General features: G+C 40.2%; 1 protein-coding gene across 1 annotated transcript; it reads right to left on the reverse strand.

Moving 5' to 3' along the window:
- Window positions 1-6,447, reverse strand: LOC131193564 (uncharacterized). Its single transcript, XM_058173872.1, has 3 exons — window positions 6,403-6,447; window positions 4,991-5,058; window positions 1-615 (listed from the first exon to the last, which is right to left on the reverse strand). Exons 2-3 carry the CDS (start codon window positions 5,042-5,044, stop codon window positions 307-309), a joined length of 363 nt encoding a protein of 120 aa, XP_058029855.1. The 5' UTR covers window positions 5,045-5,058; window positions 6,403-6,447; the 3' UTR covers window positions 1-306.
- Between the last annotated feature and the right edge of the window lie 6,119 nt (window positions 6,448-12,566).

Below are 12,566 nucleotides of genomic sequence, written 5' to 3' on the forward strand. Positions count from 1 at the left end.
TTGAAATGAAAGGTTCACTTTTACTAAGTTCAAGCAGTTACAGCATAAGCAAAGCTGGATCATAATATTCCCATGCAAAGCCTGCATTTCCCTCTCTTCCCTGGCCTTCTCCCCTTGACCAGTCCATCAGTGTCCAATAGATTTCATTTTAGATTATTTTGGGAATGGCTTTGAGGTTTGGTGCCTCTTTGACGGAGTTTCATATTCCATTCTCACAGCTCCATCCTTGGTCGGCCAATTCATTCCGAATGGATACTTCTGGTTCCTCTCATTCCCCTTCCTCCCTCCCCATTGGTACTACTTCCCCTACCCAAAAAAGCCAGCTATTTTATTAAAGATAGACGATATAATACCTGGCGCTGGGGGAGGCACGGGTGCTGGGGGAGGCACGGGCGCTGGGGGAGGCACGGGCGCTGGGGGAGGCACGGGCGCTGGGAGAGGCCATGGCGCTGGGGGAGGCCTGGGTGCTGGGGCTCCTAAAGCCCTTATTAAAGCGTTGATTATATCCTGTTGGTAGTAAGAAGGATTTATAAAGCCAAAGTTTGAAGCTGGGTTTTGGGATGGATAAACTCTGTATCTCCTTTGTTCACTGCTTCCACTTCCACTACTGCTGGTCTGGAAGAGAAGGAGAAGAATGAGGAAAACATGAGATTAAAATGGGTAAATATATTTAATGTTGTATTTAGAATTATTTTAAAATATTTCAGACTTTTGGGGATAAATGTTTTTGACCAAATCAATTAGTCAGCAGTGCTACGTATGAAACTGATTCCCCAAAGCAAATGAAAGTAGCCATCAGCAAGGTTTGGAATCTATCATAAGAACAATCAACCAAGATTGGTTTGGTTTGCTTGCAGCCAAACATCTGGAGGACCGTATGAAAAATCTGGTTCTCAGTTTTGAGTTGGTTTGGCAGGTCATGGGATGGTAGAAGCTGATCTCCCCTAGCAGACAGTCACTTTCTAAAGCTTCAAATAACATCATCTCTAGATCCACCTTTGGGGAAAAAAATTAACAGGAAGTACTTACTTTGAAACCTCTACAGCAGGCCTGTCAAACTGGGGGCCTGTGGGCCGGATGTGTCGCACACAGGCCTTGCCCACCCTGGCTCCGCAAAGGCAAAAAACCTGATATATCACGATACATCACATGACGCAATCGAGTTTGACACCAGTATGCCAGTGGCCACTTTAAGATTTGTGAACTTCATCCCCCAGATTTCCCTATCCAGCAATGCCATACATCTTAAAGTGGCCAAGGTTGAAAACTAATGAGCAGGAGGATCTAGTTCAGGTTTTTGTAACTGAGGAACTTCCTGCATGGATTCAATATTCTTTCTCCTTCCCTGTCAGGGCTGCCATCCTGCTATGCTATGCATTGCCTGCTGTCAGCCTGTCATAAGAAATGGGGAGCAGGGAGATTGGCAGGTTGGAGTAAGGGGAGGGCCAGTCTGGGGAAAACGAAACCATGAAACAGGCCATCCTGTGAGAGCCACAGGCTGTTCCAAGGTCACTCGAAAGAATGCAGAACCATCAAGCTCGCAAAGACAGGGACTGTTATCCCAAAGAATTTGTTAACACCTAATTGGACACCTGATGATAACCAGGGGTGTGTATGGGAACAAGGGTTTAACCATATGCTTTGGATGCGAAAGTCCAGATTCAGTTGGTTTTATTAAAGTGTACTTTTGGATAACCATGGTCCCAGGAGTCTTTCTTCTCTAACTGACCAAGTTGGGATGGTTAACATTAAGCTGGATCTGCAACAGTGATCTACTTGGAAAGCTCATCCAATGTGGAGTTTGTGCAAACGTGTCCTTCCCTGGGGAGGAGCAGTGCAAGAAGAAAGAGACCAGGCCAAAAGGAGATCACGAGGCCCTGGAGGCCCAGCAAGGAACCTGTTATGACCCAGACCCAAGTAGGTAGTAATAAACTTAGTCCGTGGAAAAAGAAACTTTATTCAAACAGCTGGGAATTACTTCATTCCCAGCATCATTCAACTCAAAGTAAAACAAATGCCTCCCAACACAAATTCCTCAGTTATCTCACAAACCTTAGTCCAATTAGGCAAACTGCCAAAGGCCCTTCCTGGCAAATGTCCAGAAGCCACAAAAACAAAGACATATACGAAGCAGAAGACACAGCTACAATGTTGTTTTCCAGCAAAGCTGAAACATCGGTGCTGGTCTGTTTTAAGCCTTATGGGAGGGACCAATCATCTCTTGGCCCTACTCCCGAATTGTCCTCTCTGCTTGAGCTGCTCTTGCCTTCTGGCAGCTCTTCTCATGCATGCATTAGGAACAGACTCCTCCTGCTCCTCTGCCTCAGTACTATCAGTCTCTGGAGGCTCTGGAGTCTGCACCTCACTTCCCGATGGCCCTGGCCTCACCTCAGCCTCATCGCTGTCTGACTCCATTGCCAGCTCCATAGGCTGCTGACAGACCAGAACAGAACCCAGGCATCAGTCCTTCCTCAAAAGAGGAAGAGGGGGAATTGCAGCCCTGTGCCTATACCTCCCAAAAACTCTCTGATGCAGAGTGCCACTGGGTGGTATGGGAGAACGAGGCTTACACTGTAAGGTGGGTACTCCTCACTTGGAGACAGTTCTTAGAAAGTAGTAGGACCTCCTTTGAGGTTTGGACTGACCATAAAAATTTGGAAACATTGAAGACCCCCTGGAAATTATCCCCTGAGGTGGGCACTATATTTCAACAGCTTTAATTCCACCTTTTCTAATTCCTACTTAATGCTCTATCCAGGATGTCCCTGTACAATAGCATCTGAAGTCATAAATTCCATCATCCCATCCAGTTAGATAGCAGCCTCTGCCCTTACGACATTGCAGAAAAAGGCCAAGTGGGAAGTGGCGGATGAATTAACCCAGCTATGAAAAGTGCTTTAATGGATGGTGAGTGGTTTAAGCTCTACAAGGGAGAACTCTCACTGAGAATGACTTAGTATAGATGAGGACCAAACTTATGCAGCCTCGAATCAGCGAAACCTGGTCTACTAGCAGAGCCACAATTCACAACCACTGGGCATTTTGGGTTCGTAAAGACCCTTCACTATGTGAAGTGCCAATTCTGGTGGCTGCACCTGAAAAAAGGACATTGAGGACTATATGGCCAGCTGCCCAATATGTGCATCAGCAAAAAGGTGCCCTGGAAAAACCCTGGGATTGCTGCAGCCCGTGGCCAACCCCACTGCCCCAGGGAAAGAAATAGCCATGGATTTTATTGTAGAACTACCAGAAAGTTCAGGGAATACAGTGATTTGGGTCATAACCGACCTATTCTCTAAACTAGTCCACTTTGTGGCCTCTCCTAAGATACCATCCACACAAACTCTGGTGAGGCTCTTTGTACAAGACATGAATAGGCTCCATGGTGTCCCAGAGAGAATAATTTCTGATCTGGGGATTAAAATTCACATCTAAATTCTGGCAGGAGTTTCTGAAGTTATTGGGGACCTCCCAGGAGCTCAGCTCATCGCACCAGCCCCAAAGTAATGGAGTTTGTGAATGTACAAAAGACGTGTTGGAGCAGTTCTTTCATTGCTATTTAAATTACCAAGAAAAAGATTGGGTGGACTCTTGCCATTTGCAGAAGTCACATATAATAATTCCATCCACAGCTGCATGGGTTTTGTGCTGTTCCAAGTTGCTACCGGCCTGGACTTTGCTCCTAGCCAGAACTTCCCCAACATACCCCCAGCATGCCTCATTAGTTAACTGTGTGAAAACCTTGGAAAACACCTGACCAGTTATCCGTAAGGCACTAGAGGAGGCAAGGGAGGCATGCAAGAAATATGCAGATAAAAAGAGGGCACCTCAAAAGGAATTCAAAGTTGGGGAGAAAGCATACCTCTCTGCCAAGTTTCTACAATCCAGGCCACCATGGAAAATTTAGGGCCCAAGTTCATTAGGCCCTTCCCCATTGCTATTAACTCAGTGGCTGTGGAGCTGAAATTGCCCCCCCAAAAATCTTAAACACATCCATCCTGTTTTCCACTACAGCCTTTTAAAGATTACAGCTACTTCACCCCTGATCCCGCAATAAAACTACCACCCCTCCCATATTAATTGAAAAGGAACAACATTTTGAAATCAAGGAGACCCTTGACTCCCACCTTTATAGAGGAAAACTGCAATACTTAGTCTTATGGAAAGATTTCCCGCCTTCAGACACTGAATAGGTTGGTGCTCATCACATGCACTAACTCCGTCTCGCCTGCCAATTTTACAACAAATACCCTGATAAGCCTAAGTAAGCCTGTCTAACCTTAAGTCTCTTTTTCTCTCTCTTTTATGGCTAGCTCTTTTCCAGGAGGGGCAGTATGTCAGGGATGCCATCCAATGCTATTCATTGCTTGCTGTCAGCTTGTCATAAGCAATGGGGGTGGATAGGAGATCGGTGGGGTGAGATAAAGGGGGGGCTAGCCTGGGGAAAACAAAACCATGTATTGTGGCATCCTGTGAGAGCCACAAGTCACTCCAAGGAAAGCAGAACCATCAAACCCAAAGACAGGGACTGTTATGCTAACAATTTTTTTAACACCTAGTTGGACACTCGATGATAACCGGGTGGTGATGGTGGTGGATGGGAACAAGGGAAAGTTAACCATATGCTTTGTGCGTGAAAACTCCAGATCTAGCTTTGCTTCTCCTGTAACCAGTTGGCTTTATTAAAGTGTACTTTTGACTAATCATGGGCCCAGGAGTCTTTCTTTTCTACCTGACCAAATTGGGACAGTTAACATTCCCTGCTTCTGTTTCTCTGATTCATCCATCCCAGCTTCCTTTTGTAGTGTGGAATAATAATGCTGATTTCCCTCACTGAACTATCACAAGAGAATCTTGAGATAAATGAATGCTTTGCCATTTTATTAGCAACACATGAGCCCCGACTCAAATATTTAACTATTATGTTTTTTCCAACCATTAAATAAATCCTCCATGTTTCTATCATGCAATCACAATCCTTAAAGTGTACCTCAGACGGAACAATGATGGCCAAAAGACAGGCAAGAACAATTACAATCTTCATTTTGTTGGATAAATCTGTAAGAATAAAAAGTTATGAGTTATTAATGCCAAGTTAATTCATGCTGCTTCAGAAAATGTTTTGGGTCTTAGTTACAAACTCTATCAGAACTCCCTTCTCCCATCAGATGGATATCTAGAATTTTGTTTCCCAGATCTCATGGATCTAATTCAAGGGTAAAATCTACTTACCTTCCCTACTGGTTTGGAAGTGCGCGTGCCATCTTCATGTCTGATTTTAGACCCCCTGAGCATATGCAGAAGGTCAAAAATAGGTTACTTCCTGGTCCGGGCAAGTGGGCGAGCCTCACGCTGCCGCCTCTTCCGGTTCACCTGAACTGGAGCAAACCTGTAGCATTTCACCCCTGGTCTAATTATATCTGTAAATGCTATATAATTGTGTTTAAGAAAGTGATAGAATCATGTGTTGATTTCTAACAAATATCAGTGATAAAAACTTTTTCAACATTCTCTTGAATATTTCCTAATTATTTTAAAAGCAAATCTAAACATTTGGGGTTTTCATTGGCTGTATCAGAGTCTGAATCGAATCTTCTGATTTATATTTAAGAGAGAGACTAAATACATTAATGATCTTCAGCAATATGGGTTCATTACAATTTTGAGATTGCACCCTTCCAAAGCTTTTGGGCAGAATTCTCTGAGTGGCTGCATTCAGGGTATGGAGCTTTCTTCCCAAGAAATCAATTGAATTTCTAATGAACAGAGAAACAGCATGGGTGGCTCAGTGACTGATTCTCTGATTTCTTAATACCTAAGCTTTATCGGATTACAAGCATTGGAAATAAGCTATTAATAAAAAAAAAGTATTACTATTTTATATAAGTACTTTCATTTTCCCCTTTATTCATCATGGTAAAAATGGTTAAAATGCCATTTGAAACATAAAATATAAGGAAACATGACAGCCTATAATCCTAAAGAGATGAGTCTGCAAGGATTTATCCTTCCCATACGTTCAAGGTTTGCTTTAGCAGAAGATGAATTTGATCTTGATTTGCTCTGGCAAAGCTAGGGAAGAAAAAAGGGTAATAAAATAGGGAAGGGCTCTTCTAAATCATTGCTGACTATATGATCACTTTAAAATAAATAACGTCTTTTTTATAAAGTTGACCATAATATTAGAAGAAGCAGTGAATGTAAAGAACTGAGGCCAAAGTAGCTATAGAATAAATCGATCTCATTGATATAGTTGAGCATGTGTTGCTCCTTCTATATCCCCTACTAAACTCTAAGTATTTCAAAATCCACCAGCTGATATTTATGTGGTGCTTCATATTGGTAATTCTTTTTTCCGAACAATTGCTGAGAAAATGTTAAAATGAAAATATTTTGACTTACCTTTTTCTTCGCAATGCTGCTTTTGCTGCGCTCTCTCTGAGTGATGTTCTGTGACCTAGTGGCAGTTGTTATGTATCCTCCGAAATTTCCTGGGATTAGGTAGATCATCTAACCACACACCTTCTGGGATTAGAACAGCTTTGCCTTAAACTCTTCCAAATATGCTTACAATCTTCAAAAATCCTGTTCTAAATGTTTTGGAGTTTTAAGAGAATTGTTTTGGGAGATCACTTTAAAACATATTCCTCAAGCAGATCACTTTAAAACATTTTCCTCAAGAGTTGATGGTGCTGCTACCAATTTCTTTTTAGTAAAAGTAAAGTTATCTTCAAGCGAAAGAAGATTCATAATGAAATACATTAGATACAGATTCCCTGCTGGTATTGAGATGGAAGGGCTTTGCCCTTTATTTGTTCTGGAATATTTTTTGTCAATTTTCTAATTTAGTCTACAACCGTGGAATAATGGAATATAATCTGTGGGGCCCTTTTCCATGGCAAACTAGTACTTGCCTGTCTGTCTATGTATAATTATTTTTTTATTTTTTTAAAATATAAAATAGAAATAAAGACATTGGAAAAATAGGAAAGAAGGGGAATAGAGAGAATAAAGTCAGGGAAGTGGGGGGAAATAAAAAAGGAACAAAAAACAATGACTTCCAACTTTTTGGGTGCATTAAGATAATAACAAAATAGCAGAATTGGAAGGGACCTTGGAGGTCTTCTAGTCCAACCCCTTGCTCAGACACAAAACCTATACCATTTCAGAAAAATGGTTGTCCAATCTCTTCTTTTTTTTGCTCAAAAAAGTTTTATTTTGACATTCTTATCCAATAACATATCCAATAACATATTTAATGTACCATCATATACAATTAATCGGATCTGCCCGGTCACCACCCCCTTCCTTTTACTCTCCTTCTCTACCTTCTTCTACTTTCCATAACCATCCTCCCCCTCTCTTATCTACATCCTCTCCTCTTTCCTCCCTACTCCTTTCTTCTCCCTCTTCCCCTCTTCCTTCCTTTCCTCCTCCTCCTCTTCTCTTTCCTACCTCCTTCTCTCTTCTACTTCCTTCTTTCCCATCATTCTAAAGTAGTAGCCAGGCAGCTCCGATCTTACATTAATTATACATCTTCAATCATCTTTGTACATTAACTATCAATCCATTTTCTACCCCTCCCCTCCCTTCCCTTCCTCCCCCACCCCCCCGGACTTCCCACAACCCAATACAGGGTATAAAACTAACAACAAAAATTAAAATCTAGCACAAATCATAATCCATAGTCATTCCTTAAAACCTCCACTCCCCTTCCAAAGACAAAGAAGATACTTTTCTTCCAATCCATTATATATCAGACCATTCCACTCCTAGAGTTCTCAGAAGTTTCCGATTGAGTTAGTGTTTATTCTTGAATAAAGTACATAGTTTTTAATATCCAACCTTCATCAATCAATATCAAAACAACGTTCCATCTTCCAATATTCACCAAGGGCTCTTCTAAAATGTCTTTCTTCCCTACGCAGTCTCTCAACAATAGTTCATATTTCCAACTTACTTTCTTTAATTTCTCTGTCCAACCTACAAGGGTAAGCAATAGTCCATCTTTACACATCTTTAACATTTATATATACGACAAATAATATTACAAATATCCAAAGTATCAAATGTAGTAGTTAAAATCTTCACTTTACCTTACTTATATCAAATAACATTATTAAAATTACACCTATAACTTATCCAAAATATATTTATTATAACAATTACATTCTAATTAACATTACATCCATCTCTTAAATATAATATTTAATCCAAATTCCTAAATTTTACTATCTATCCTCCAAAATTAAACAATATTCCATCTTCCTATTCCTTTATACCTTAAATATATCAAATAGTACCCCTAAAATTACACATTTATATCCACAATAAATCATTTACAAAAATTAACCATAATCATATATAATAAAGTTAAACATTCTCCCTCCCTCGGGCAAGGAGGGGGATGATGAGCATTTGAGCTGAAGTTGAGCCCCCAAGAAAAGCCCCAGAATGATTTCTGGTGGTTTGATGGGAACGCTCCTTCTATAGCTCAAAAAAAGCTCCAGAATCCAGAACGCCTCTGCAAAAGCAGAGCAAAACGCAGCGTCCATCTCCGTGACTGAAGAGGATTATTGATAAATTGTCAACACGGAAAGAGCCAAAAGCAGGAGGGCTGCATTTGTTTGTAAGATGATTTTAACTCCCTGACAGAGAAGTTATTTGTATTTAAGAGTGGAGATGAAGAAAGATGGCGTTTTGTGTTTTGAAAGTGAAAGCTAAGGAAATGCTGATTACAATTGCTGGCGTGGAACCTTTAAGAAGAAAATAACAAGATTTTTTTTTTAAATGGAATTCTTTTTTTAAAAATCTATTCTTTTTTTATTATCTTTTTCTTACAGTGTTTAAGAAGAAAAATTTATTGGTTTTTTTTTTCTTTTTATTCCCCCCCCCTTTTTTTTTCCTTCTTCTTGATATTACTTAGTTTAAAAATGGCTTTTAAGCAAAGAGATTTAACCACTTCTAAAATATTGGAAATTTCTTCACTTCAGGTATGGAAATTGAGAGAGGATATTAAAGAAAGTCTAAGGAATTTTTTACAGGAGCTTATGGAGGCTCATCTTTCAGAAATAGATCAAAAATTTAATGAAATGGAGAAAGAAATACTGGATTTTAAAGATTTGGTGGAAGAGCAGAGTAGGGAGATGAAAAAATTAAAGGAATCAATTACCCCATTATTGTTATCTAGTACACAGACAGAAGAAAGACTGAATGAATTTAACCAAATTAATTCAGATTTGCAAAGGAAAATAGATGAAGTTCAAATTAATTTGAATTTAGAAAATAAAATAGATGATATTCAGGTTAAGGCTGATAAGGCAGAGGAAGAAAGGGTTATATTACAATATAAATTAATGGAATATGCTATAAGGGTGAGAGGAATAAGAGAGTGTAAGGAAGAAAATTCAATCTCTTCTTAAAAACCTCCAGTGTTGGAGCAGCCCCAACTTCTGGAGGCAAGTCATTCCACTGCTTAACTGTCAGGAAATTCCTCCTTAGTTCTAAGTTTGCTCTCTCCTTAATTAGTTTCCATCCATTGCTTCTTGTCCTGCCTTCAGGTGCTTTGGAGAATAGATCCTTCTTCATTGGAACACTGCTATCATGTCATCCCTATCCCTTCTTTTTATTAAACTAGACACACCCAATTCCAGCAACTATTCTTTTTAAGTTTTAGCCTCCAATTCCCTAATCATCTTTGCTGTTCCTCTCTGTACTCTTTTTAGAGTCTCAACATCTTTTTTATGTCATGGCGACCAAAACTGGATGCAATATTCCACGTATGGCCTTACCAAGGCATTCTGAAATGGTATTAACACTTCATGTGATCTTGATTCTATCCCTCTGTTAATGCAGCTTAGGACTGCATTGGCTTTTTTGGCAGCTGCAGCACATTGCTGGCTCATATTTAACTGATTGTCTGCTAGGACTCCAGGATCTCTCTACTCTAATAGTTACTACTATTGAGTCAGGTACCACCTATTCTAATACATAGTGAATTTATAATATCAACTTTTTAGTAATGCTAAATAATAGCTACTAGCCATTTCTATAATATAACACATTTAACTGTCAAATCCAAAGTCAAAGTTTCATTTTTTTTCTCTTTCACACAGAAAGTCCACAAGTGGTTTTCAAATCAGCACAATACTATTTACATTTGTCATCTCTACCAGTTTCATCAACTTTTGAATCCATACCTCCATTGTTGGGGTTAAACAACCTTTCAGTTTCTGAGCATGTAGAATTCTTGCAGCCTTCAGCATATAGCAGCAGAGTTCCATTTCCTGGCCCCTCCCCCAATTCTTTATTTAACAGTCCTAAAAGAAAAGTTTCTGGTTTCCCTTGTAACTCCATTTAAAATTTTCTGAATTAAATCATGGATCTGTACCCGATACTTTTTTTTGCCTTGTCACATATCCACCACAAAGTACCCTCCTTATATTTGCATTTCTAACAAATATTTGAAACACCCTTATACGTCTTTGATAGTTTATCTGGTGTCAAATACCTGCAGTCCATCATTTTAGAGAAGATCTCTTTAAAATTATGAATTTCAATCCTTTAGTCAACAAGTTTTCCCATTGCTCTAATGTTATTGTATATTATAACCAAAATTTCTTGCCCATTGAATCATATAATGTTTAACATACTCCCTTTCTAGGTTTAATTGTTGCAGCTTTTTAGGTTCAGATATCATTTCAAATTCATCTTTAGCAGCTTCGAAACCACATTTTGTTTTAGTTGAACCTTTCTTTCAACTGTAAATAAATAAACCAATGACATGTATGACCCCCTAATTCCAAATCCTCAGTCTTATGATTTGGTTGACGGATAAACCCGATCTCCCACATGGAAAGGGGGTTGCTTTTCGTATGCCTCAGCAGTCTCCGCTATTGCCTTTTTGATATTCTCCTCAGCGACTCCATCTACTCATTCAGGGTCATAGAGGAGGGAGGCTCTCTGGCAGTTCAAGCATGGGTACAAAGTCCATACCACTGGTGACCTGGAATGGGGTCCATCCAGTGCTACTATGCACAGCATTGTTGTAAGCCACTTCTGCAAAAGGCAGTAGGTCCACCCAGTTTTCCTGCTGATAATCCACATAGCATCTGATATATTGTTCCACCATTGCATTCGCTCGTTCCGCAATTCCGATCATACTCAGATGGAAAGCCGAGCTAAATCCTTGTGTGGACTCAACCAATTTCAGGAACTCTCTCCAAAACTTTGCTGTAAATTAAACTCCTCGATCCGAGATGACTCGACGCGGTATTCCATGTAGTTGGTAGATCTGTTTGATGAACATCTTTGCCAGTTTTTTTGCGGCTTCCACAGCTTCCAAACAAGCTGTGAAATGCGCTTGGTTTTGTTTTTTTATAAAAAAGTTTTATTTTTACAATCATATCCAAGAGCTCCTCCAATGTACAGTCATATACAATTAGTCGGGCTTGCCCAGTCACCACCCCCTCCTTTTAACTCTTTTCCCTCTTTTACCTTCTTCTACTTTCCAGACCTTCCTCCCCTTCTCTTATCTACATCCTCTCCTCCCTCCACCCTACACCTTCCTTCTCCCTCTTCTACCCCTCTTCCTTCCTCTTCTCCTTCTTCTACCCCTCTTCTCCTCTTTCCTATCTCCTACTCTCTCCTCTTTTCTCCCTCCCCACCGTTCTAAAATGGTAGCTGGGCAGACCCGACCCTACATTAATTATATTTATACATCTTCAATAATCCCTGTACATTAACCATCACTCCATCCTCTACCCTCAAACCCCCCATTTCCCTCCCCTTACCCCCCGACTTCCCAGAACAAAATGCAGGGCATCAAAACTAACAATCATAATCCAAAATAAATCCTAAATTATAAACTCTAGTCACTCCACACATAATCACACTCTCAATTCCCCTCTCCTTCAAAAATATATCTAATACAAAATATTTCCTAAATTTACTCATATGCTATTCGATATTTTTTTATCTGATACTTATTTTGAATATAATCAATCCACATTTTCCATTCTAAAATATATTTTTCTTGTGTATAGTCTTTCAAGTAAGCAGAAATTTTTGCCATTTCTGCCAGATTTGATACTTTGAGTGTCCATTCTTCAATTGTAGGTAATTCTTCTTTCTTCCAATATTGAGCAATCAAAAGTCTCGCGGCTGTTATTAAGTTCAAAATCAATCTAGTCTCTATAGCTGTAATAATTACATAATTTTGGACCCTTCCAAGCCAATCCATCTCTCAGGGTCAAGATATTCCTATTGTCTATAAACTATGGGTTGGCTGGGAGATGTTGTGTCTTCTGCCCCCGAGCCAGGCCTCCTGGTAGAGAGTAACCTGGAGAGTGATGGGGAAGAGCTGGCAGGGCTTCCCTTTGCAGAACCTTCCTCTCTGGCTCCACTCCAGATTCTAGAGGCAGGCCAGGTGGAGGAGGAGGAGCTGATACGGCATCTGTCCCCCGACCCCTTCTTCTCCCTGGCAACACCCCAAGAGCCAGCTGAGGAGGATCAAACTTGGCTAGATGCAAGGCAGCGATGCCAAGAGAAACGTGCGCAGCAAAGGA

The sequence above is a fragment of the Ahaetulla prasina genome, chromosome 2 (genome assembly GCF_028640845.1).
Source record: "Ahaetulla prasina isolate Xishuangbanna chromosome 2, ASM2864084v1, whole genome shotgun sequence".
Classification (NCBI taxonomy): Eukaryota; Metazoa; Chordata; class Lepidosauria; order Squamata; family Colubridae; genus Ahaetulla; species Ahaetulla prasina.

Excerpts from the sequence above, each read along its gene's own strand:
- LOC131193564 (XM_058173872.1), bottom strand. The coding sequence starts at position 5,044 with ATGAAGATTGTAATTGTTCTTGCCTGTCTTTTGGCCATCATTGTTCCG. Across the intron at positions 616-4,990 it reads CCATCATTGTTCCGTCTGAG|ACCAGCAGTAGTGGAAGTGG; the intron begins GTACACTTTAAG and ends CTTCTCTTCCAG.